Here is a 26949-nt window from a genome sequence, read left to right as displayed (position 1 = left end):
TCTGGACCGTGGCCCCCTCCGTCAGCCCTGAACCCCAGGTCAGGTATTTATTTTCAGGCTCAATGGAGAGACGTGGGGCTGTCAGCTCAGAGCCAGAGAGCGGCTTCGCCTCCCTCGGGGGCCTGGACAGCCTCCGCCACCTCCCCTCCAGCCCTGCCTCCTCCTGCCCTCCCCACTGACATACTGATTTCAGGACGTTAAAAATAGCTGCTGAGCCGTGAGGAGCTATCCGTGAGCCTGGACCCAGCTCAGAAAGGCAGGCCTCCCTTGCCCGAACGCCGTCCTGGGTGAGCGTAATCCTAGCCCCCTGCTCACTTTTCACACGGCACACGAGCGTGCTCTTCCCCAAAATAGGTCCAGATTGTTTGAAATACTCACAGAGAAGCGGGACTCTTTAGCTAAGCCCTGGCATCTTTCACCTCCTTAATAATCCATCAGGCTTATTTGTCTTCCCGAGGAATCCAATGGCATTGTTCCACATTTTTGCAAAACTCCCTTGAAATTTCCCGAGGATGTCCAGACGCCTCACTGTGAAGGACCAGCCCCAGCTCCACGCAGCCTGTCCTGAGCCCCAGAGAGGGGGACGTGGCCAGAATGACTCTCCAGAGCTCGGAAGGCTGTCCTGGCCTGGGAACTGACGTGTTCATCCCCCAGAGCCTGCAAGAGGCTGAAGAAGACAGCAGGTCAGAAAGAAATGTCAGTGAGTTCGAGCTGCCACGGGACCCAGAACCTCCTAATCTCCCACCTCTGCTTCCCATGGCCCCTTGGGGCTCTGAGGTATGTCTGCATTCCTGGGGAAGGGGCTCCTACCCTGAGAATTGTACCCCCACTTTGCTGGCCCTGAGCAAGATCACCTGCAGCTCTGTAAAGAGGTTGTTTTGTTCATTCCTTTCTTTCCCGGAGGAATCCCTTCGCCCTCACCCCCCTCACCTGTCCTTGCCTGCCTCCTTGACCCGGTGACACCTGTTACCGAGTGCATTCTAAGTGCCTGACACTCTGCTGCCAAGGAGTTAGCGTTCCTGTTTGTGGAGAGGCTCAGGGGTTCAGGTCCCCCAGCTAGTCCACGGGAGGCCTGAGCTGGAAGACATTTCTATTACTACGATACGGAGGAGAGTGGACACGGGTGTCGCAGGGTGTGTGGCACAGAGCAGACGCTCAAACCGTGCATGGTAGAGGCAGGGCGGGGTCGTAAATGTTGGGGGGAATGCGCTGAATCGGCCTTCCTCAGGAACCCCACCTATTGGTCCGTGAAGAGAATAAATGCCGTTGGTAATTTAGGGGCTACAGAATTTCAACAGTGTCTTCAGGTAGTTATCAGTCGGTCCAGATCTGCCCATCAGCTCCTACTCTGGGTGCGTGTGAGCTTCTTGGAGGCACCCAGCAGTTGGAGAGGAGGCAATGTTCTTGTGTCCCTCTGGCAGCTATGGTCTCGGCAGTGGCGCCAGGCTGACCTCTGCAGGGGAAAGCCTCTTCCTTCTGTGGGCCTAGGCCTCGTTCATAGGGAGCACTGTCCATGATCCCTTGGCCTCCTCTGTCTCTGCCTCACCCTCTGTCTGGCCCCAGGGTTGGTGGGTCCATCCTGGGCCTTGACCATAGGGTCCCCTTGCCTGGCTCAGGTAGGCCCCACTTCACAGCTGCAGTGGTCAATCAGCATCCACCACACAAGGCAACTGAGGGCTACTGGGGGGGACAGTCCTCCCAAGGACACCACCCTACCTCTTGACCAGGCTGACTGCCCCAGAGAATCAGTAGGACTCCTGCCAGTGACTCCTGTCAGAGTCGCAAGTGAAGAGTGGTCCAGGGTCCCACCCCAGTGCTTCCCTGAACCTCCCTGCCCCACACCTGTCCCACCCTCCTGTAATCCCCCAGTCCTCAGTGGGCAGGTTTCTTCCCCTTTCCCTGACTCCACCTCCTTTCCAGAAGTCCCTGTGGTACAATAGACCACTCCAGCTCCTAACATGCTTCAGTAGGTGGAGATATGCTCAGCTCTTGCCCTGACAGAGAGGTCAGGGCCTGCCCCTGCTTCCCCTGGTATCAGAAACCTCCTGACTCACACTTAGAGGCGGCCTGCCATTCAAACATGATGGTTTAGAATTTGTAAGAGTGTTGTCCTCCTTGGTGTGGTGCAGAGCATGGGCTGTGGAGTCAGACTAGGGTTTGATACCTTTCTCTATCCTTTGCCTGTGACCTTAGACCACCTCCCTAACCTCTTCAGACTCGAGTTTCTTCACCTAAGGGGAAAAAATTATGAGGGATAAGTAGTGTGCTTAGCAGACGCTTGGAGCGTATGAAGTTGGAGCAATGTTGACCATTAGTGACTTTATAATTCTTCCCTTCTGCCCTTGTCATCCCTACGCCCGACAGCTCAGGAATGAGGCCACGTGGTCGGGAAAGAGGCAGCCACACAAAGACATTGTATTTAACCTTAATATTTTCATATATATATATATATATGTATATATATACACACACACATATATATACATATATATATATATACACATATATATACACACACACACATATATATACACATATATATACATATATACACATATATATAATCATTTCAAAAAATGTTTGGAAATATAAAGGAAAAATCCATCACAATCCCTTAATACAGTAACTGTCCATTTTAGTCTTTTTTCTTCTTGGATAATGTTGATATAGTGGTGCTTATAATATTTATACCAGACCTATGTCCAGGGAAAAACCTAAAATTATAGTCATAAATATTTTCTAGGTTGATACTTAAATTTCACAATTGTCACTTCAATGGCTGTGTGCCTGTACTGTCATTTATTAAGATTTATGGAGAAATGCTAGAGTTTTTCTAGGTGCTTTATTTTTGCAAACTTCTGTGGAATTTCTCAGACACTGGTCAGTTGGTCATTCCTTAAGGCCTTCTGAAATATCTGAACAAGATAAGAAACACAGCTCTGCAGGAGGGGGTTTAATGTTAGGGAGTGTATGTATGGGGCGGGGCTTGTATGATTGGGGAGGATGCATGTGCATTTGGTGACAGAGAAGTCCTTGATTACTTACACGACAAATTTAGAGGAACCACAAGGACCCACCAATGTTCAAACAGCTCCCCATCTGCCCTCCGCTTTGGTCCTGGAAGGGTTTCCCTCCAGGACCACCATGTGGATTACGTCTTTGTCTTTCTGGAGCCCCCTTAGGAGCCAGCAGCACTGGGTATTGTCATCCAGCAGTGTTTCAGCAAAAATCAGGTTATCAGATTAGCTGTAAATCAGTTTTCAGAGCCTAACTCTGTTTTCTAGCTAACTCTTCCTGTAGCTCGTTACGTATTTCTCATCTCAAGACCAGGAACCACATCCAAAGTGTTTATTCATTCGTTGAACAAATATTTATTGAGCTCCCACTGTGTTCCTAGCGTTGTTCTAGGAGTGGGAGATAGAGCACTGAGCAGGTCAGGCAAGATCCAGCTCTCTTCAAACTTACATTCTAATGGGGGAGACAGACAATAAGCAAATAGATAACTAATTCTGTGTCACAGATAACAGAGCAAAATATGTGATCATGAGGGACCAGCAGCAGGGAGGGGCCATCAAGAGGATGGTAACACTTGAACCTAGACCTGAACCATGAGAAGACTGATGGGGAAATGTTCCAAAGAGAGAGCACATTCTAAGTGCAAAGGTCCTGAGGTGGGTACAAGGTTGATCTGTTCTGGAAACAGAGAAAACCAGTGTGTCTGGGGAGAAGAGAGCAGGGAATGAGAGGAAGAAGTCAGTGGTAGAAGACGAGTTCAGAGTCTTATGCTGGCCCCGTGCTCCGGAGGCAGCTTTCATGTTGTTCTGAAGCAGTGGGGGGCTGCCGGGGGTTTTCGTTGGGGGGGCGGCTTTATCTGATTTGTGTTTCACACAGATCACTTTGGCCAGTCTGTGGAGAATGGGCTGCTGGGCAGACAAGAGGGGAAACAGTGAGACAAGTGAGGAGACGTCTGCTGTGGTCCAGGAGGACACAGCAGGTGCTTGATTGGGGTGGTCACAGTGGACAGTAGAAGTGGACAGATTCTGGATTTTTCTGGAAGTAGGACTTACAGGACTTTCTGTCACTTGGATGTGGGGTGAGAAATCAGTGACACCTCCTAGGTTTTGCCTTAATAAGTGGAGGGGGCGTACCCGCACTCGGCTGGGGAGCACCAAGGTAGAAAGGGGTCCAGGGTGGAGGGGACTGGAGGTGTCTGTCTTGGATGTTTTATATTTGCGATGCCGGATATATACCCAAGTAGAGATGTCAGATGGGCCGTTGAAATTACAAGTCGGGGACTCGGGAGCGAGGGTAGGGAGATTATCTGTTTCAATACATAGAGCAGAGTATAGATGGTTTTTAAAGCCAGAGAGCTGGATGAGGTGAAGGAAGGAGTGAAGAGACGGAAGAGGCATACGTCTGTGCACTCCTGCTCCCTGCCTTCTGGATGGAGGCAGAAGAGCCATAGGAGGAGACTGAGAAAGAAGAGCCCATGAGGCTGGAAGACACCAAGGAGGAGGTGCTGCCCTGGGAGCCCAGAGCCTTGCTCTATAAATGCCCCATACTGTTCTTGGAGCACGTTGTCGGTAAAAAGCACAACCTCTGTGCCACTTATTCGTGTCTTGTCTGGCACAGACCTGGAACGTTGAGAGATGGGCCGCTGGCTGGCTGGCTGGCTGCTGGCAAGAGCCCACATGGCTCCCATTATCTCCGACATCGAGGCTGGTACCTCTGGCTGGCTCCAGAGGCCTGGCGAAATCAGGCCCCACCCTCGCGGCTTCCCAACTTGGGTCACACACCCTGTGGCCCAGTAGGGCTCGCTCACTCAGTGCCTCCCACCTGGCGTGACGCAAGTTCCTTCCCACCTCTTGTGGATTCTGCTGCTTCCCTCCTGGAGAGCCCTTCGTCCTCCTGCTGCTTTTCCTTGCAGGCCCAGCTCAAGGCTCAGTTCCCCAGTCTCTCCCCACTGGCCCTCCACTTTGCAACTTGGTGGACTTCCCTTCAGGACCACCCCGATGGTTACACCCCGATGGTTACACCTTTCCCCCTAGGTGACTGAAGCCCACTGCACGTCCCTTCCCCGCCCTTCATATCTAACCCATTTTCCTCCTGTGTAGGGCCTGTCCCAAAGTCTCTCTAGAATCCCACCACTTCTCTCCATCTCTGCCCCTCACCCTGGCCCAATTTACCATTTCCCATCGACCCACTGCAACTCATCTTCCCACCTGCAATCTTGTCCCCTCCATTCCCCACCTGGTAGCCAGTGACTGTGTTCACACCACTTCTCTGCTTAACATCCGTCAATGGCATCCAGTCCCTTACGATAAAATACCAAATCCTTACCAAGGCTTCAAGGCCTCATGGGATTCAGCCAACTGCCCACCTTCCCAGGCATTTCTCCCTTCGTCACTCCCTACTTACAATGCTCCAGCCACACACGTTCTGCTCCTGGATGCACCAGCTCTTACCACCTCTCGGCACCTTGTACATGCTGTGCCTGCAGCCCATGCGGGGCTAACTCTGATCTTCCTTTAAGTTTAGCTTAAAGGCTGCTTCCTCCAAGAGCTCATCCGTGACTCCTCCCCCAGGTGAAATCGGGTACCCTCTGCTAGGGTCTTTAATAGCACCCTGTGCTTTTCCTTGGTCGGACTTATCAGAATTTATTGTTATAAATTGCTTTCCACTTACTTCCTCATTGCCTAGCAACGGTACTTCACGGCTCCGTAAGAGCCAGCGCCACATCTGACTTGACACCCAGTACAGCACAGCGTCTGGCACTGATAGGTACCCAAAGGTCATTGTCCTCAATGGACAAAGCTTTCCTTGACTTCTCTTGCTCAAACTGACTTTTAGGTTCTTTGCCTTTAATTAGTTCTTCCCAACTTATTTGTCTCATAGCATAAATATTAAAAATAGCAATAGCTACAATATATTAAGGTTTATTATATGCCAGACTGCGTGCTTATCCTGTATGCGTGTGTGTGTGTGTGTGTGTGTGTGTGTGTGTGTCTTTACAGTAATCCTGTGAAATAGATACTATTAACCCCATCTTACAGGTTAAGAAAATGAGTCTCAGAGAGAGAAAGTAATCACCTACTGCTACCCAGCTAGTAAGTGTCACAGGCAAGATATGAATCCAGGCCTCTCTGACTCCAAAACTCTTATTCTTTCCTCTACATTTGCCTGTGTGGGTGTTAGTCTCCAGCTAGTCTGTGAAATGTTGTTGTTGTGTTGTGTCAGAGGCCTCTTTGGTTTGTGGTGGTTGCTGGTTTTTGGTTTGGTTTGGTTGGTTTTTTGTTTTGTTTTGTTTTGTTTTTTGGTATCTTCCATCTCTGTGCTGCAGGTCCCCATAAGTACCTGCCACTTACGTGGGTGCGTCAGCGGGCAGGTGAGGGCCATGCGGGACACAGGTTCCAGATGTCTGTCAGAGTTGCCCTGGGAGACGAGTGCCAGGGCTGGGTCTAAGAAAGGCAGGGCAGACAGCCACCTACAGAATCTAACTTATGGGGCCCAAAGACCCCCGTCTCCTAATAGCTCCCCCACCAGGCCAAGCTGGCCCCGTCCCACCCTCTCCTCCCCGCCCAGTTAAATTCCCATCTCGGGAGTTGCTTACATGTTAGGTGACATAGGTTGACCTGACCCTCAGAAGGCCTCTCCTACAGATGTTTCAAGCAGCTAAAGGGGTTAGCGAACCTTCCCCTGGATCAAGGGCATGGCTGGATAGGGAGTCACAGAATCTCAGAGCTGAAGCAGATCCTCTAGATTCTAGAACCATCTCCTGCAAAGTAGGGGAATCTCTTCTGTGCCTCCCAGGCAGGCACCCCTGCATAATTCCAGCAATGGGAATTTCATACCTCCCATGTGACCAAGTTCTTTCTTACACTGAGGTCAAATCTACCCACCCACAAAGGCCCATTTCCACCACCAGATGTAACAGGACATCCATCTAATCCTTTTCTGTACTTGACAGCCCTTTACATGCCCTGAGTTAGTTTCCGTATCCGGCAGTGGCAAGACCCTTCTGTCCTGGGCTCTACTTTGTGCTCCAGCCAAGTTTTCAGTGAACCGCGGCTTCGCTCCCTGCCTTGTCCCCTTGTCCCCCTTTCCAGCTGGGGGAAAGAGGAGGATCCAGATGGTGGGCAGTAGACCAGGTGGGAGGAGGAGAGGGCCTCTGAGCACTTGAGGAAAAATTCGTCCCTGACCTTGTCCTTGCTCAATGCTTCCTGCTGCTCTCAGAAAATAGGCCCTAGAGAATACACCTGCAAGCTTTTTGCAATCAACATATGTAAATATCCGGTATGATGACAGCACATAGTAAGCTTAAAATCCAGTAGTTTTCCTTCCCTTGTCTCTTCATTTACTTAACATGTAAGTTATTTAACACACAATTACTTTATCTATTTATTTAACATATAGTAATCCTACTTTTTTTAAAAATGGGTTTCCTGTCAAGAACATGTGAGATATGTTCAGGATTGATACTAGAAAATTTTAAAGTTTAATAAAGAAAATAAACATTCCCAATAATCTCATCATCCAGCAATAACTTCTTGAACCCCTAATAGATTTCCTTTCAGTTCTTTTTTCTAGGCACATAGATACCTAGAAATCAGTTTTATTTATATATACAGGCATTATTGAGCTCATTTTGTAAAACTTTTCTACCTATCAGCAAATAGTAATCGTTTTCCTTGGCCATTAGAAAAAAAAAGATTTTAAAAAATGGCTACAATTATCATCACATCATCTAAGTGTGCTCATACCCACCAATTTTTGGTGCTGTATTACCTCAAAGCCTAGAAAACATGCCATTTCTATCCAAACTACAATGAGTCCTCTCTCCTCTTTGCCAAGTTGGCAGAGATCTCAGTTATTTCCCTAAGATTTCTCTCCAGGCAACTCAGAGGATGCCCAGGCTGTTGTCCTTGTCCATGAGGGGGTTCCCCTATCACTTTTCTGCTGACTCTAGACTTCTCTTCAGAAGTATCTCTGCTGATTTGCTCAGACGAAGCAAATCCTGTCTGGTCAGGATTAATGAGGAGAATCCCCCAGAAAAGTTACCAGGTTATCAACTATCACTTGGTAATCAGGCTCTCTCGACGCCCCCCCCCCCAGGGAATCAGTTCCGTCCCAGATAGACCCATGGTAGCAAAGTGAGCAAAAAGTTTCAGCATTATCCCTGTGCCTTAGATTCCAATAAGCTATGCCCTAATACTGAGTCCCAGACACCGGTCCAGCCTTCTTTCATCTCTATGGGCATTTCCTCCCTGGGATTCCCAATGTCCTTCCCTGCCATCTGACCTCAGTGGGTCTCTTGAGGTCTCTTCAGTTCATCATAGACATGTCAATAATTTGAATGCCCAATGGGAAGGGGTCAGGGTCCCAACCTCCTTTTTCCACCAGGAGGCTTCTCTGCTCCTACATAAATTTATGGACGCAACTGGATTCCTAAGAGAGAGTACTACCCAGCTGCGGTCAGCAACGCACAAGGCCCAAACGCCATGCCTATATTAAGAAGCGAATGACTGCTACCTCTGTCCATCAACGACTCCCAAGCCATAGCCCTTGTTAAGCTAAGTAAACAACCAACAACAAAAATGAAAAGTAGTTATAGGAATAACGCTACATCAAACATCTCTGAGGATTTATACAAGAGTTTCTGCACAATCAGTTCCTAGAAATAGAATTGCTGGATATAAGTCCATGCAAATTTTAAATATTAATAAAGATTTCCAAATTGCCCTCCAAAAAGTTTGTGCCAATTTACATTTTATCAACAAAGTCTCCTAGAATCTTTTCCACACCCGAACCAACATGAAGCCTTATCAACTTCTCATCCTTGCCAATCTGATAGATGAAAAGTGGCATCACTTTGTTGTTTTGATTTACATTCTTATTATTAGTGATAATCTTTCACGGGCTTATTGCATATTCCAATGATCCCGAATTTGTCGAACATTAGAATCACCACGGAAGCTTTTAAAATCCCAATCCCCAGGTCACATGTCCCATCAAGTACATCAGAATATCTGGGAGCCAAGCACTGATACTTGTTTAGTGATCTCCAGGTGATTCCAACATTTACCACAGTTGGGGAGATGCTGACATACGCCTGACTACCAGGGTATCTGTATCTTTTGTCCATTTTTCTATTAAATAGTTTACTTTTTAGTATTTCTTTGAAAGAGCTTTTTGTTTACTGGGAAAATCAGCCCTTCATTGTAAATTTGACAAATATTTTTACAAATTCGTCTTTTAGTATTGTTTGTGGTTGTTTTGACACAGAGAAATTTAATATGTCTATAGTCAGAATTATTGATTTGTTTCCTTCATTGCATCTCAGTTTTGGGCCTCATTTCCTTACTAATGATAAAACAATAACTAATTAGGTTGTATTTAGTTTAGGAATTTATTTTAATGTAAAAAAAGTGAGGTGTGGATCCAGTGTATCCTTTCTCCATATGGCAAAATAGTTATGTTTTCAGAAACTAGTTCATTTTCCGACATAATATTGACACGCCTGGGTGGCTCAGTCAGGCATTTGCCTTCCACTTACCTCACGATCCCAGGGTCCTGGGATGGAGCCCTCTCCGTCCCTGCTCAGCAGGGAGTCTGCTTCTCCCTCTCCCCCTCTGCCCGCTCATGCTCGCATGCACGCGCTCTCGCTCGCTTGCTCTCTCAAATAAATAAATAATACATTAAAAAAACCTTTTCCCAACATAATATCCAAAAAATCCATCTTTGCCTATTAATCTGTAATGCTATCATTTTTACACATAAATTTTATTTATTTCCCCTCAGGTTTACTTACTATATTGCTATTAAGTGTAGGATCTCATTTTCTCTGGTGGTTGGGATTTTTACAGGGAAATTTATGATTTTTGCTTTTTTTTAATGATCAGCCATCCTTACTATGCCTTAAATTCAAGTAGATACATGCATACATCCTCTTTATAGTTCTCTAATGACTGCATAGAATTTAATCATAGGAATATGCCATAATGTATGTATTATTTAACATTTGGATGATTTTCAACTCTTAACCATCAAAAATTTAGATGCAATCAACATTTTTAAGCATGTAGCATTTTTTCTCTCGGTATGAGTTTCCATGAGTAGAATCACTTGGGCATGAATAGTTTTATAGCTTCTGATAATCCCTACTATAGACTAATAAATATTGATGGTGGTTGGTTTGACTATGGTAAAGGAAGGACTGAGGCAGGGGAGTTGATAAAAAGTACCAAGAATATGGGTGAGAGAAAGTAAAAGATCTTGAAAAGATACCCAAGGTTACTAATAAGATTACTGATAATCAGGGAAACACACATTAAAACCACAAGGGGATACCATTTCATACCCATTGGATTAGCAAAACTCAGAAAGCCAGCCAATACTCCGGAGTATATCCGGGGAATCCTCTTCCATGGTGATGGGAGGATAAATCAGTAAAAATACTGTGGGGAACAATTTGGCAATATCTACTAAAATTGGTGGTAATATACCTTATAGCCCAGCAATTTCCACTTCCAGGGGGATATACACTAAAGAAGCATGACGCATACAGAAAAGCTCACGGTGCGGTTGGTGCTACCATATACTTCATTGACTCTACGGTACATCATTCACTCAGGGAAAACAGGGCCAATTAAAGTATAACACATCATTGATTTTTAATAAGTATCTCTTAATTCAGAGATTTTTTTTAATGTGAAAAAAATGCATGCATTCGAATTGATGAAATATAGTAATAGCAAAAACTTAGACACAACTTACATGTCCGTCACACAAAAATGTATAGATAAACTGTGGTATACTTTACAGCTATGAAAATGAATGGGCCAGGTCTATATACTTAACAACATAAGCAAATTCTATAAACTTAATATCTAGTGGGGAAAAACACCAAGTTTACTGTAGAATACATATCCTTTAAACATGCAAAGTGAGACAAAATGGAGCTTAGAAATACAGACATATTTAGAAAAAGAATGAAGAAATGCCTCGGAACGATGGCTAGAAATCCTGGATTGTGGTGACCTGCAGGACAGAGGGGAAATGACCATGCGAGGGGCACACAAGGGGACTTAACTCTGTTACCCCTGTTTTATTTTTTACCCTGGGTAGTGGATTTATGGATGTTAACTTTATTATTCTCTATACATTTTGTATGTCATAAACTTGCTTAATACGTTTTTAAAAGGAGAAATTCAAATTCAAAGCTAAGCGGGGGAAGATGTGTTTTGCTGGGAGGCTGTTGTATGTGGGCAGGAAAGCAATTTCTCCTTCCCTCCTCCTATCCTCTCCCAGCTGGATGTCTTTGGGTTAAAAGGTCATCCTGAAGGTCAAGTGTTGAGCTCATTTGTGAATTCATATCCCGACTTGCTTAGGATTTGATTTCCATTTCCTGTGGCCTTTCTGCCGTCTGTTTCTTCCTATGCATTATCTCCGGGCTTGCCCTATCCTGCTGGCCTTTCCCTTCTGTCAACTCAGCCTTACTCACTGGGAAAGGATGGCTGCCTCTTTCCACTCCCAGCCGGAAGAAGGAGTGAGCCTCCTCTACCCCAGCTCTTGGCAGGGACAGTAATCAATTCTCTCTCTCCATCCTCGTTTACCTGGTGTTGAAATGGAATGATGAAGGCAATCGTTGGTCCTCCCATGACTAGGAAAGGCTTTACCTATGCAGGGATGTCACAAAGGCAAAGGCATGTGAGTGGGAGGTAGACGTATCACAGGGTTGACTCTCAGAGTCAAGGACCAACAAGAGACCTCAGCAGATTCTGAAACAAGAGGAGGTTTGGGAGCAGATGAGAGAAAGAACTTGAAAGAGCTCTTGTCCCATTATCCCCCAAAGAGACCCCTGAAGATAAAAACACAGACATATACCTCCCACCCTAGATGTGTCCTGGAGGAGATATGGTTTCCCTAATCTAAAGACGTAAGGAACTCGGTTCAGGAGACAGAAGAGGATACAAACCCCAATAGTCCTCCCCTCCCCTCTCCCTAACAGAGAGCCCCAAATGGAGTCCTGCCACAGAGGTGGTGGCCAGGTGTATTAGTCAGAACCCCTCAGCCACAAGTGGCAGAGTAACAGAAGCTGGATTCAAGTAAGCATAAGGTGTGTTGGGTCAGGGATGCCTTTAGTGTCTCATGTAATTGATAAGTCCAAGGGACAGGTGGGCTTCAGCCATCGCTGGATTTAGTGGTCCAGACCACATCCTCAGAACTTTCTCTTTTTCTCCCCATCTCTCAACTTTGCTTTTTTCTATGTCAGCTTAGTTTCTTATGCTAAGCCCTTCCATGGTGTGATAACTCAATGCTTACATCTTCCTTAGAGTTCATAATCTAGAGAAAAGAATAATATCTCTCTCTCCCTCCCACAAATCTTCCCCTCCCCCCATATAATCCTAAAAAGAAGAAGCGGGAAAATATCTAGTTATTCCTGAACCAATCTCTGAATCTAAGGGGATGGGAATGCTGACTAGCCAGGCTGGCCAGCGGCCCACTTCTGAGGAAGGAGGAAGATTCCCCATGACTGACAGCTCCATAAGATCCCAAATGTGCTTTTATCAGAAGAAGGGGAAAGCGATTCTGGGGGGTCATTCCGTCCACATACCACGATCCCACACACAGACTCAATCACCTCTTAACCTCAGAACTGGCTTGAATACGTGAAATTGTTCCACATAGATATTGTTAAATATTGCAAAGTAAAGTCAGAATACAATCAAATTATTTTATCTCAAATAATTATAAAGCCTAGAAGTAGTTATAAACACACATAAGTACGGATAATTACAAATTGCACGTGTGGCACACCAGGTTTGTCTTTGCTTTAAAAAATATTTTCAAGGGGCTCCCTTGGTGGTGCAGGCAGTTAATCTTCCAACTCTTGGTTTCTGCTCAGGTCATGATCTCGGAATCGTGGGATCCAGCCCCACATTGAGCCCTGCGTCAGGCTGAGAGTTCAGTGAGGAGTCTGCTAAAGTTTCTCCCTCTCCCTCTGTCCCTCCCCGCTCTATCTCTCTCTCAAGTGAATAAATAAATCTTTAAAAAAAAATTTTTTTTCACAAAAAGTTAGAAATAATATAGCCAATCATCCTAGTTTTCCCAAGATTCTGGTTTTAGCACTGAAAGTCCCTTGTCCCAGGAAATCCCTCATTCCTTGGCCAACCGGGTCGTTTGGTCTCCCTAAATGAGTCTTTGGTTATTGTTTGCAGCAAACAGGAGTTAAGGGCTCCAAGCCAGGTACATCAGGGGCCTGGGCTGCCCTCTTGGAGCCCAGAGTCCTTCCCTCTGAGGATTTGTATCACCAGAAAGAGGATTGGCACCCCCTGCTCCCACCTACCACACCCCAACAAAGGCATGTGCACAGAGGGAGGAGGAAAGTGTCACCTGTACTTGGCAGCAGACGGCCACAAGGCTGCCAGCTCCCACGCACTCGGGACATGAGGCCTGAGCCCAGCCCCCTCCAGGGCCCACTCTGGACAGAGCTGGAGGACCCAGCTAGCAGCAGGAGGCGGCTCTTCCAGAAGGCTGGAGGCAGGCAGGGAGAGGGCTCCCACCCCTCTCTGCTCCTCACAGACCCAGGGGCCCATGCTGCCTGCTGTGCTTGGCTCACCCACATCTTCAGGCTCACCCAGGCATAGCCTAGATTATAGAAACCCAACTTCAGAGTCAGCCCCAACGCCGGCCCGCCCCACCCACCCCAAGGCCAGGAATGCCCTTTGTCCCAGTGCATCTTCCCGGAAGCTCCCCACTGCTCTCCAGGCCTGGGCCCTGAAGCACTTGTAAGGGGTTGGGCGGGGGCAGAGGAGGGCAAGCAGCCAGGTGGGAGCGGGCCTCCCAGAAGTCACTGCTGCGTCAGTCACCTGCGCTACTCACCACTTCCTCAGTGCAGTCTTTAACTGAAACCCTGCTCACGACACCAACATCAACCAAATCCCACTAAAAAAACCTTCAGGGTATTTTGCCTGAACCAGCTACGAGGCTTACACGAACCCCGAGTCTGGCAGAGCAAGCAGGGCTGAGGCTCGTGGGGACAGGTGGAAATGGGTCTTTAGGGTGACGTTCCAGGACCCCTAGGGGCTGATGGCACTAATCCAGTTCGGCACAATAGGACTTTATTCTCCAGTGAGGGCTCAGTGTCACCCCCTTGAAGAAAGCCCACGTGTATCCCCCTCTCAAGCATGTGCGCACACACACACAGTCACACACGTACGCACACACACAGTCACACACTCACACTCACACATGCAGCTGGGGGAAGAAGCTGGTAAGAGGGGTCGCCAGCCCTGGATCGTGCTGAGAACAGGCCACAGGCTCTGTTTTCACTCACCCCCAGTGCTCTCCTCTTCAGACCTCCCAACCCCCTCACCAAATGTCAGCCTTTTTTAGTCACTTTTAGCTCTTCCCTGACCATATCCTGGCTGTTCCTCCTTTCTAGCATCAAACACACCATTTTTACAGTTTGGCAGCTGTCGTACTTTATTCAGAAGGACCCTGAGAATCCCCCGTTTAGTCTCATTCTGAGCTGATGCCCAAGCCTGGTAAGGCCTCAGCGGGCAGCAGGGCAGGCCAGACTCCTGACGTCAGCAGCAGCAAAGGACTCCGAGCCTTCCCGGTTCCATGGTCTTGCCGTGGCTGTGTCTCAGACTCACCTGAGATGATGAAAAAATACAGATGCCAGCCCCGCTCCTGGGATTCGGGACTCACCCTGTCCAGCCTACCCATTGTACAGCAGAGGAAAGTGAGGCCCAGAGAGAGGGAGCCTTCTGTTTTGTATCATACTGCGGAGCTGGAACTGGAGCCCGGCTTTCAGCCTGGGGCTCTGCCCAGCACACCGCAGTGCTTTCCTGAATGAACGGATGCTGACCTTGAAATCAGTAAGGAGCCAAGGCATGCCTCAGCTCTGGGGGGCCCTGTCAAAGGCAGGACCTGGTGTGAAGGCATCTGCTGCTCATAGACCCTCACAGGCCAGCACTGCCTGGTCTTCATCACCTCTGCCCCGAGACATGGTGGGGAGCAGCTCTCAGGAAGTGACTGCACAGCCTCGACTCAGGGGCTTGAACCAGATGGAACCAGTGGGGAATTATGTTCCTCTGCTAGAACTTGGCTAGAGCCAAATTCAGGTAAAAGACAGAGTGCCAGGGGCACCTCAGTGGCTCAGTTTGTTGAGTGTACTACTCTTGATTTCGGCTCGGGTTATGATCTCAGGGTCGTGAGATCGTGCCCCGAGTTGGGCTTTGCTTTCAGCAAGGAGTCTGCTTGAGATTCTCTCTCTCCCTCTCCCTCTGCCTCCCCCCCCCAAAAAATATATAAATATAATCCTTAAAAAAAAAAAAGAGCACCAGTGAATGGGATAGACTAGAACCGTCAGATACAGTTCTTAAAACAATGGCACCAGTACAAACTCAGCCCTGACATGTTACCCCAGAGCTGAGTTTGCTAGAAGACTTCCCCAATCCTCTCCCTGTGGAGTCTGGGGTCCCCCCAGATTCCCTGCCTGAGAAGCTGATGTCAAGAGACGTGGAAGAGCTTGGGGGATGCTTGGTCCGCCAGCTTTAGACCAAGAAAAGTGAGGGCCGCTTGTCACCCTTCTGTGGGAGAAGCAAGGAAATCTCCCAACATCTGTCCTGTGGGTTCCCTCAGGCCTGGCAGGAGAGGCCTGTGGAATGGGAAGGCCAAAGGGAAGGGTGAGGGGAGAGGAAGAGACGACAAGAGAAAGGAGCAAGAGTGGAGAAGGGCTGAGGATGGGAGGCTCTGTTCCAGGGCCTGGGATTTTCACATGAGCCCCTAGTTCCGGATTGCTTTGTAAAAATCATTCAGTCCTGGCCATTCAACAACTAGGTATTTTCCCAGGAGAAATGAAAACACGTATTTACACAAAAACCTGTGTGCAAATGTTTACTGCATCTTTATCCGTAAGTGCTAGAAATTGGAAACAGCTTTGCCCTTCGACGGATGAATGGACAAACGAATTATACTTCAACAGAATACGACATGGCAACAAAAAAGAACAAACTCAGTACAGAGGTGGATAGACATTACGCAAAAGAAGTCAGTCACAAAAAACTGAACACTCTGACCCATTTATGTGGAACACCAGGAGAAACACCTCTAACCTGCGGTGACAGCGAGCAGGTCTGTGACGCCCTGGGGCCAGGGGAAAGGCCAAGGACTGACTGCAAAGGGCTATGAGGCAGCGTTTGGGAAGGAGGCAAATGACCCACATCTTGATAGTGGTGGTGGTTACACAGCCGTATATGTTTGTCAAAACTCATCAAATGGGTGTGTTTTATTGTACTTAAGTTATACCACCGGAAGTTGATTTTTAAAGTAAAAAAAAAAAAATAAGTCAATTCACCAACAGGTCACTTTACCAAAAGCACAATCATCCTACCAGGCTGTCCACGAGCGCCCCATCGCGCGGCATCCACAGAGCTGGGACCTCAGCCTCCATGAGCCCGGCTGTGCCGTTGTGGCCCTCAACCCACGCAGCCCCACCGTCTCCCGCAGGCCCACAGCCCTCCTCACTTCTGGAGCCCTTGGCAGCCCTGCAGAGTTTCCGTGAGTCTGCCCCAGCCTCTTTCATCCGCTCTCCAGTGGGCAAAGGGAGGCCGCATCTCCCAGGCCTCAGTGGGAAGCAGGACTGACATGCTCTCGGCTCGGGGATCTCCAGAGTCTCTAACTAGTAAACGCTTGCTACTGCACGGCGGAGGTGGGCGCACACCGCAGGATAAACGACTGCCCAGGTATTTTTCCATATCTGTTATTTATAGGAAAACTGAGGCCTAGAGAAATTCCGAAGCCATGTTTTAACTTCTGTGTCTCTTTGTATTTTGAAGATGGTTTCCTTCCTTGGGGCAGTGGAGGCCATCGGCCAGTTTGAGGGAAGAGAGGACTGTAGGGGTCACAGGGACAAAAACAGAAAACACACTGCATTGGTTCAAATGGTCACAGTTCACCCTTTGTTTTAATTACTGAAGTGTAATTGACATGCAGTATCCTATTAGTTTCAGGCTTATATCATAGTGATATGATATTTTTATACATTATGAAGTGACCGGCATGGTAAGTCTAGTTACCATCTGTCACCATACACGGTTATTACAGTATTGTTGACGATTCCCCAAACTGTGCATTTCATCCCCATGGCGTATTGATTTTATAACTGGAAGTTCGTACCTCTTAACCCCCTTCACCTAGTTTACGCACACCCCCTAAACCCTTCCTCCAGTAACCAACAGCTTGTTTCCTGTATTTATAAGTCTGGTTCTGTTTCTTTGTTTTGTGTTTTAGATTCCACAAATAAGTGAAATCACGTGGTGTTTGTCTTTCTCGGTCTGACTTATTTCACTTAGCACAAAGCCCTCTCTATCTATCCGTGTTGTTGCAGATGAAAAGATCGCATTCTTTTTTTTTACGGCTGAGTAATATTCCATATATATAAATGGCATCTCTTCTTTATCCATTCGTCTGTGGATAGACACTGAGGTTGAGTCCATGTCCTGACTATTGTCAGTAATGCTGCCATGAACATAACGGCGCACATACTCCTTCTGATGGGTGTTTTCATTTTCTTTAGGTAAGTACTCAGTAGTGGTATTACTGGATCATATGGTAATTTTATTTTTAATTTTTTGAGGAACCTCCTTACGGTTTTCCACAGTGGCTGCACCAATTTACATTCCCACCAACAATATATGAGGGGTCCCTTTTCTCTACACTCTCATTAACACTTGTTATCTCCTGTTTTTTTGATAACAGCCAATCTGACAGGTGTGAGGTGATTTTTCACTATGGTTTTGTTCATCGATTTTTCGAACCCCTTGGTAAATCTTTGATTCTCAGGAGAGGATAATTCCTAATCATGGAGTCCCTCACTTGCAGGCAGTATCTGTCCAGAAGCTATTTCTCCAGAATCAGGGCGTAGCGTGGAGCAAATGTTCTCCCCCAATGTAATGTCCTCTGTTGTGGGTACCTGGTGCCGTGTGGGCTCCACGGCCAGGTGACTTTTGCCCAATGTGGCCTCTGTCAATATCCAGCCTTGCATTCATTTCAAGAGGCCCTCCCAACCCTGTAAAGCAGCCACATGGAAAGGTAGTGTCTGCCTGTGTAGACTTAACCCCTACCTAACCGCGACGGACAGGACGCTGCTCTGGCCTGACAGGGCCGACTGAAGACAAAATGAAGAAATGAATAGAATCTGCAACCCCGCCCACCATCTTCCTCTGACACTTACAGGCCTGCTCCGGAGTCCGCCCCCTCCTGCACAGATAAGCAGATCTTCATCTTTCCCAAGCCCCAGGCCCTAGGGTCCAGGGTGGCCGCTAGAGCATCTGAGGCAGTCTGCACGGCACTGGAGCCGATAGGCCATGTGGAAAGGATGAGACCCAGCCGCGTTCCTCACAGGTGCAGGGGGAGAGGTGTGTCAGGGGCCTGTCGTAGACCAGGGCTTGCCCCCAGGGGCCACACTAGGCTGAGTGAAGGAGGCGCGCCTGCCTTCCAGCCGCACAGACCACACGGAGCTGCTGGGCGCCTGTTCTGCCCAGGGGAGCGGGATTTGCTGTCTTTCTCAAACATGCTCGCTCAGAAACTTGCCCTGAGCTTTACCACTGCCAACAAAAGATAATGATTCTTGCACTCGATATCCAAGACTTCCTTTTGTCTCCTTCCTGAGTCTTCATACCCTTGCTCATGCTGTCTCGCCTGACACACAGGCCCCTTCCTGCTTTATTCATCAGGTCCCTACCCTTCCTTCAAAGGCAAGTGCAAGGTCTTCCGTGCCAGGCAGCCTCTTCTGACCTTCCCGGCCCTGGGTGGCCATGCTTTCGGAGTGGCATATTTTCCCACCTCTCCTCATATGTGACAGGATCATCCTGAGACCACTTGTGTGACCTTCCAATTCACCTAAATAGTCAGGAGCTCCTTGGGCAGGGATGACGTGTTGGTGTCTCTGACGTTACTGCGCCTCTGTGGTGAAACCATCGCTGACAGAAGGTCGGCCATGTGCTAAGTGCTTTATCTCCTTCAGCCTCTGTAACCACTCCCTGAGGTAGAAATCGTTATGCTTTCCATTTCACAGAGGCAGAAACTCAAGTGTATAAGGATAAATTTATTCAAGTTCATGCAGCTAACAGGTAGCAGAAGCAGGGTTCAAATCCAGGTCTATGAAACTTTAAAGTCTAGACCCCTAACCTATATCATGTTCAGTCAGGTTTGAGGCAACGGCAATGTCATCCTCACAAAGGGTAAATGCAGTGTACCAAAGGCTCCAGCCACTCTCGCTATATGAGAGAGAGTCAGGAGCTGGAAAATAAAACCTGTCTTCTAGTTGAAACCAGAGGCCACAACTGTTAGGAGCAGGAACGTCACAAGATGGAGAAATGTTGACTGTGGACACAAGCACTTTGAGGATGCGAAGCGGTCAGCTGGGCTTTAAACATCTTGTTATAAAGAGGAAGAACCAGGGGCGCCTGGGTGGCTCAATAGGTTAAGTGTCTGCCTTCGGCTCAGGTCATGATCCTGGGGTCCTGGGAGGGAGCCCGGCATCAGGATCCCTGCTCAGCAGGAAGCCTGCTTCTCCCTCTGCCTCTCCCTGCCACTCCCCCTGCCTATACTCTTTCTCTCTCTGTGTGTCAAATAAATAAATATTTGAAAGAAAAAAAAGAGAGAAAGAATGGAAAATACTTGTGAGCCAGATCTATTGACAACACTAAGAATATTACCCACCTTGGGATGAAGGTCATTTCGTGTCATGTTCATGCTTATTTTGTGTCTCCTCATCATGAAATGCAGTCGGGTCTAGCTTGTTGGCCAGAGGTTCTGGTACATCTCAGCATATTAACACACATCTCCCGATGCGTGTGTCATTAGAGCCAGAAGTTCTGGGGTCACACTGACTTGCCTCCCTGTCACTTACCGTGGTGACCCTGAGCTAATTACTTATCCTCTCCATGTTCCAGTTCTTTTTTTAGTGAGATAATAATACCATCTACTTCACAGGTAATATAAACCATGTAGAATATTCTTTTCACTTTGTGTACATTCAGTAAATGTTAGCCGCTTTATTTCTGTTGACATTTGCATAATATTCCTGTGTGTGAATGTGTCCTAACATTCAAGCCGTTCCTTTACTGGTGGGGTTAGGTGTTTCTAGGTGATGAACAAGTCAAGCAATATCTTTACCCTATAAGGGGTTACAGTCTGATAGAGACAAAAAGAGTCAATGAACAAGATAATCCAAGATATGATACATTAATTCAAATCAATTAACCAGAGTGACCCAAAAGCGAGTAGGTGGGCGAGAGGCATACATGTCTGGAGCGCGGTCAGACAAGAGTTGCTGGAGAAAAGGACATTTGAGCAGATCTGTGACCATGAGAAAGAGCAGCAACCCACAGAGTCAGGGTCAGGGATATCAGGCCAAGAAACGGCAAGTGCGGAATCCCTGAGGTAGGAAGAGCTTGCCATGTTCCAGGCGTGCAGGGTTGGTGTAGCTGGAACTTGTGCGTGAGGGGAGGACTAGAACAGATGCGAGCAGCCAGGCCACACCGGACCGTTCAGGGCCATGGCAAGAAGTGAGAGCCACCAGCGGAGGGTTTTACTCAGGGCCCTCACAGAACCTCGCTGATGTTTTTAGGAGACCACTTGGGCCTTCTGCAGAGAATGGCTTGGAAGAAGGCAAGAGTGGAAGCAGGGAGACCAGTCGGGCTAACGCAGTCGTTGAGATGAGTGGGGGTGATGACTGGCCCTAGAGCAGTGGCCGTGAAGCTGGGGAAAGCTGGAGGGAAAAAATCACCATGCGTGCAGAGGGCTGAGGACGTGGAGCGCATCCTCTCTGATCCTGTAAGTCTCATCCTTGCTCTCATGATTGGTTGTTATCTCCCTGTACTCACACATCCTTCCCCATTGTCTCGTCAGGAGAGGCAACCGTGATTCAGCCTTCTCAGTGTTTCCCGATTGAATGGCTACAGCAAAATCCCACTGGCGTTTCAAGGTGCCCCTCCCTGAAAGCACATGATTTTGAGCACCTCCTCAGGTGCCTGTTAGCTTTGTGAGTTTCCCTTCCTATAAAACTGCAGGTTCCAGTCTCTCCTCCATTTTTAGGTTGGCACAGCCATCTTTTTCCTGCGGATTATATAGAATTCTTTGTATATGCTAGATGTCGATCCTTTGGTGATTTGCAAATGCATTGCAAATATCTTTCGTCCTTCTGTCTGCGATCTATCATCTTTGTTTGTGTGATCTCAGTTGATAGAAGTCCTTAATCCTGGGGCGCCTGGGTGGCACAGCGGTTAAGCGTCTGCCTTCGGCTCAGGGCGTGATCCCGGCGTTATGAGATCAAGCCCCACATCAGGCTCCTCTGCTATGAGCCTGCTTCTCCCTCTCCCACTCCCCCTGCTTGTGTTCCCTCTCTCTCGCTGGCTGTCTCTATCTCTGTCAAATAAATAAAATCTTAAAAAAAAAAAAGTCCTAATCCTTATGTAATGACATTTAGAAATGTTTTTGCCTTATGGTTCATGGTTTCGAAGAGTTTAGGAAATCCTTCTTACCCCCAGATCACAAGTAGAGTCTCCTACATTGTCTTCTATTAACTTTATTGTTTCCCATTTCAGGTGTTGGTCCCATTTACAGCCTTTTTTATTTTTTTTAAATAGAAATAAGTGGGGAACTGTTTTGTTCTATTTAGTGAACCACTCGTGTCCACGTCATCTGTTAAATAACTTCCTTCCCTATTGATTTGTGGTGCCAACTTTATCATTGATTAAGTTCCCTTAACGATCAGGGCGTGTCTAATCCCTCTATTTCGTCCCCTCGGTCCGGTTCTTACACCAACAACATACTGTTTGTCGAAGTGTAGCTTTGTAGTTTATCTCAGAATCTGGTAGGGCAAGACTTTCCTCTTCACCGGTATTTTTTAAGGGTGAGTTTGTTACCCATGGATATTTATTAAGAGGAAGAAATTTGGGGTATATTTTGCAGGTAGCAGTGTGCTTGCGGCATCTTTTTGCTTTACTGAAATTTCATGTTTCTCTAGACTCAAGTCTGGTAATATATCCTTATTGGCTTCTAGGTTTGTACCTTTTTTAGGAAGATTCTCTTCATCCCAGTATCATATTAATATTCTCCGATATCTTATTTTAAATCTTCTATAGTTTTACTTTAATGGTTAGATATTTAATCTGTCTAGAATTTGGTTTTGTAGTTAGGAAGTTGGGATCTAACTATTTTATTCCAGTGGCAAGCTAGCTTTTCCAATAACGAATAGCCCATCCTTTCATCCGTATTTGAAAGACTTCCTTTATCATATTCTAAAATTCCATATATACATAGGGCTGTTTGGGGACTCTACTTGCTTTAAGGAAGGTACTGGAATCCAGAATTTGTTGGCAAAGGATGGGTAAGCATCAGATGCATTTGAGCAGGAGAATGGCAGGTTACAAAGCTCCCTGGCCAGCCAGGGGTGTGGGGGATGAATCCCTGAGAGGAGAACGAGGCTGAGAGACAGATGCCACTGGCAGGATGGGAAGGAAGGGACAGGTACCAGAGGCATCTTGAAAAAGGAAAGGTGAGGAATTCACCCTTGCGGGGTTCTCGGGGGATGATGTCAGCTGAACCACTGGGACAAATGTACTTTTCAGTGCTGGCTTCCCTGAGGCCAAGGGGCTGCTGGCAAGAGGCAGGTCCTGGTTAGCTTAGCCAATGGGAGTCCGTTAACGAGGCCCCAGACACTGCCACAGCCAGAGGCCTCAGGAGACGCAGTTTGGAGTCTCTGGGGAGATGTCAGGCTCCCTGCTCGCCAAGGAGTAGAGGGGCTGAGTAGGAAGGAACTCAGTCCCTTCCACTCTGTGCAGCGACAACTTTGGAATTTCCATACAAAGTGACTCTGGGACAAGGGGAGGAAGGGGACCTGGCTTGGAGCACCAGCTGTGTACCAGGAGTACTGGCTTAGCTTAAACCGTGTGTCCGTTTGGAGTCGTGTTAGATGAGAAAGGGAGGTTGATGCACTCCTTACTGGGTCACAGGGACTGGCACTCCTTACTCAACTTCCCGGCACGCTTCCCGCCTTCCCCACGGAGGCCCCTCTCCCTTCCCGCCCCACTTAAAGTCCACTCTGGACCCTTTTCCCCTGAGTTCAGCTCCCTCTTCTCCCCTCACCAGATCATAAATTCTTGGTCGTTTTGTTCCAGACCGTGCCCTGACCAGGCAGCACAGAGCTGGGTGTAAAGTGGGCAGTGAGGACGTGCTTGCTGCTGGAGTGTTCCTCTCAGTTCACCAGCGCTCCAGCTCCCGCCTGGGTCAGGAGCCACGCTGAGGGTGCAGAGGAAGGAGCTCCCGCTCACCTCCTGTTAACCTCCTATTCAATTTGATTTCATCTAGCTAAAATGAGGCCCTGCTCTTGAGGCGTTTGTGGACATTGAGGAAACACAAGTTTTGGAGACCTGGATTTTTCCATATGTTACCTTGGATGGATGGAGCAAGGTGTGGCCGGGCTTCTTCAGTGAGGAGAGGATCAAGTACCAGGCTTTGGGAAATGCCCTGGAGTTTGGGGCTTGCCCTGGGCCTATTTGTTAGGCAAAGTGGAGAGAAGGGAGAGACAGGAAGGATCCCCAGTGAGGAGGTCCCCCAGAACTTACCATACCCCTCACCCCTCACTTTCAGGACACTGTAATACTGTGGATTGGGTTGCCCACAACAGCAATCAGCATTGTCTTCTTAAAGTTCAGCTCTGATCATGTCATTCTCCTGCTCCAAAACCATCAATGGCTCTTCATTGCCCACAGAGTAAGTTCACATTTAAAGCTTGGCCTTTCAGGGTCACAACTATTGGGCCCTAATGCATCATTCCAGATTTGTTCCTTCACAAAGCTTCCCTTCTCTCTGCCCAACTTCCACATTCCCTATGCCCCACAGTCCACCCCCCTACATCTCCTTCCACAGCTTACTACTCCAGATTACTTGCATAGCTGAGCGTACCCTGCTCTCTGGCCTCCTAATTTTTGCTCATGCTGTTCCTTCCTCTTAGCATATCTTTCCCACCTATCAACAGCTTTTGAAATCCTAGCCATCCTCTAAGACCCAAATCCGGTGCCACCTCCTCTGTGAAGCCTTCCCAGATCTGCTCTTTCACGTCCCAGCCAACATCCACCTTCTATTTTCTGGGCTCCCTAGCCAGTTATTAGCTATGTGACAGAGCTCTGTAAACCACAGATGTTTACAAATGTGAAGGATTTGTCTTGCTCCTTCTAGGATGCCCCCTGTTACCATGGGAGGCTTGGAGCTCTGAGCCTCTGAGGGGTTGGATGCATCTGTCCCCCCACCTGGACTATCGGCTACTTCAAACCTGGAGTTTCCTCTCTTCATAGCATGTATACAGTTGGTGCTCACTAAGTATGTGAACAAAATTGAATTTAGTGGATTCCACTGAGGGGTGTTGGTGCTGAGTTTGTGTCCTTGGCAGGGGGTAGATGGTAGATGCAAGCTGAGAGGGGTCCAGGCTGAGGCCCCATCTGCCTTCTGGAGGGCCTGACAAGCAGAAGGGAGCAGAGTGGGGGGCGCCTCTGCCTGGCACAGGAAGAGGTCCCACAGGTACCACCAACCAGTTTCCATCCTTGCATTCAGGCCTAGTCAGCCCTGTGTTCAGATCTCACCCTCAATTGCACAAAATCGCTTTTAACATGTGGGCCAGAAAAGCCGGTTGTAGGGCCTCGGGCAATAGCTCAGGCAGGAAACTCCCAGTGTACCCAGCTGGGCAGCCGGGCAGGCGAAGTCACCTCACCGGGCCCCTGAGTGAGCCAGCCATGGGGCCAGAGATAGGGATCAGTTGGGTGGGGCGGGAGCATCCTCTAAGTTGCCCTGAGATAGGCAGAGCTGGGCACACCCTCTCTCCACCTGGCCTCCCAGGAGGGACAGCTGGGGACACTTGCACTTGACCCTTTCCTCACCAAGGATCCAGGCAATTATTTTTTTTTCTCCCTTTAACTTTGGGAGTCCTGACCATCATCCCTGCCTCCCATGTGGTCCCTGCCTGCAGTGTCTGGGCACCAAGCTGTGGGACTATGTGGAGTTAGGAGGGAGGGTACCATCCTCTATCCCCCCAGATGCCCCGAAGGGCAACTCTGAACCATGACCTTGATAAGCTGAAGAGAGAAGGCTTTCCTAACTCATGGCTGGGCTAATCCTTAAGTGGTGAGGGCCCAGCATGCTCTCCTTGCCACCCATTTCCTGGGACGGCCAGGTGGCTCTGAGTTTCTGGGGGCAGCAGACTGCTGACCCCAAGGGTCAGAGCCCCCTGCTGGTTCCTGCATTTCCAAGATCTGAAGGCCTCAGGGTCCCTTGATACTAAGAGGTCGAGCCCTCCCCCCGCCCCCCCCCATCCGCCTACCACCACAACCCCTCCCCATGCAATCCCAGCTACAGCAGAGAGGTGTCCAGAGGGCGGGGCTCTGAGTCAGAATATAAATTCCCAATCTTGCCACCCAGCTGGAGTGCCGCCACGATGCTGCACAGGCAGATGCCCGCCTGGCTCTCCCACTACCTGCCAGACATGTGCCAAGCAGAAGATGGCAAGCCTTCAGCCCCCTGCGCCTTGGAGGTGAGGGAGCCATGCTGGGTAGGTGGGGCTGGAAGCTGAGGGCGGGAGGCAGGCGGAGGCAGGGGAGGGCTGGGAGCACTGTAGACTCCGGAGACAAGGAGCACCTAGGCTTGGGCAGCCCCGACCTGGCTCCCAGTGGTCTGGCCCAGCTGGGGCTCCTGTGTGGGTGGCCCAGCTGAGGGTACCCACGGACTGGAGCAGGTGCTGTGGTGTGGCTCAGGGCCTTCTGGGGCCAGGCCAGCCCCCAGGTAGACGGTGCTCAGCACTGCAGGGGCGGATCCGTGCTCTCCTGCCCTAGCGGTGAGCGGGCATTTACCCCGTGGACCTTTTACACTGCCGTGCTGCGTGAGTGTGTGCTGTGTGTCTCGGAAGGATCGGTGACATTGCCAACCTGTCATGGCAGCCCAGAAGCCCAGCTGGATCTGTGGTCAAGACTCCTGGGTCCATCTGACTCCTCATAGCCTCCTAGGGAGACCCTGGGTGCAGCGGTCAGGTTGCCAGGGTTCCAGACCACCTCTGCCTCAGCTTTGCCATTTACCTCAAGCTTCCAGTTTGCCATCGGCACGCCATGGCCACGACTGGCAGCAGCAACTCCTTCCTTGTTCTCCTCTCCAGACCCCTCCCCCAGCCCACACTGAATCACTGAATGAGATGAGTGATGCCCTGAAAATGTCTTGTCCTTTCGGGGTGGGAGGTGGAGACCCCCTCAGCCTCCCAGGAGCCCAAGGAGGGGAGCTCCGAGCTGCATGGTGCCTGGTGCCCTGCTGCCCTGGCCAGGACAGGCATCACCTTCCGGGGTGTCCCCACATCTCCCCACAACCCTCAGGGGGCTGGAGAGCCTCCCGTCAGCACTTGTTCCTGCATCCCCAGTCTGATGGAGTCTCTGGAACCTGGGCTGGGGGAGAGCTTCCACGGAAAGGACAGAGCACCTTGAAGGGGGGCGTGGAGCCTCTGAGAACTGTGCCTGTGCCTCCCAGGTCCCCGAGGCCCTGTGACTCAGAGCCAGACTTCTTGCCCTGACCCCTCACCTAGTCTGTGTGATAAAAAGGAAAACAGCCATGGTAGCTCCTCCCAGGAGCCCCCTGGTCTGGCATGTTGTCCAGACTAGCTGGGTACTGTTCTGAGGCCCCATAAAGTCCCCATCCCAATGGTGTCCTTTTACGGAGGGCCCGCACATCCTGGAAGCTATCACCAGGCTGTTGAGAGCTCTGATGCAGGTGTTGCAAGGAGCCAGTGCGATGGATACACCCAGTTCTCCTGGGAGGAGGAGGCGGCATCACCAGCCAGGCCTGCCCTGAGAAGCCCTGGGGAGGGTTCCCACAGGCTCCCTAGGAGCTGTCTGCCCTCTCCTC

General features: G+C 48.9%; 1 protein-coding gene across 2 annotated transcripts in view; it reads left to right on the top strand.

Annotated features, from left to right (window-relative positions):
* Nucleotides 1-261: 261 nt before the first annotated feature.
* The window catches only part of PLA2G4E (phospholipase A2 group IVE), a 59155-nt gene continuing 32467 nt past the window's right edge, over nt 262-26949 (top strand). The window contains exon 1 of one of the 2 annotated variants that reach the window (XM_026479949.4): nt 262-777. In XM_026479949.4, the coding sequence (XP_026335734.2) occupies nt 595-777 (183 nt within the window). In that variant the 5' untranslated portion in view covers nt 262-594. Of the gene's footprint in view, nt 778-25491; nt 25598-26949 lie in introns of those variants that run through there. The other variant, XM_048218400.2, reaches the window with a different exon arrangement.

Source organism: Ursus arctos, unplaced genomic scaffold (genome assembly GCF_023065955.2).
Source record: "Ursus arctos isolate Adak ecotype North America unplaced genomic scaffold, UrsArc2.0 scaffold_36, whole genome shotgun sequence".
Classification (NCBI taxonomy): Eukaryota; Metazoa; Chordata; class Mammalia; order Carnivora; family Ursidae; genus Ursus; species Ursus arctos.
Note: the sequence above shows the minus strand (reverse complement) of the source record. Positions and strands in the feature narration are given on the sequence as shown.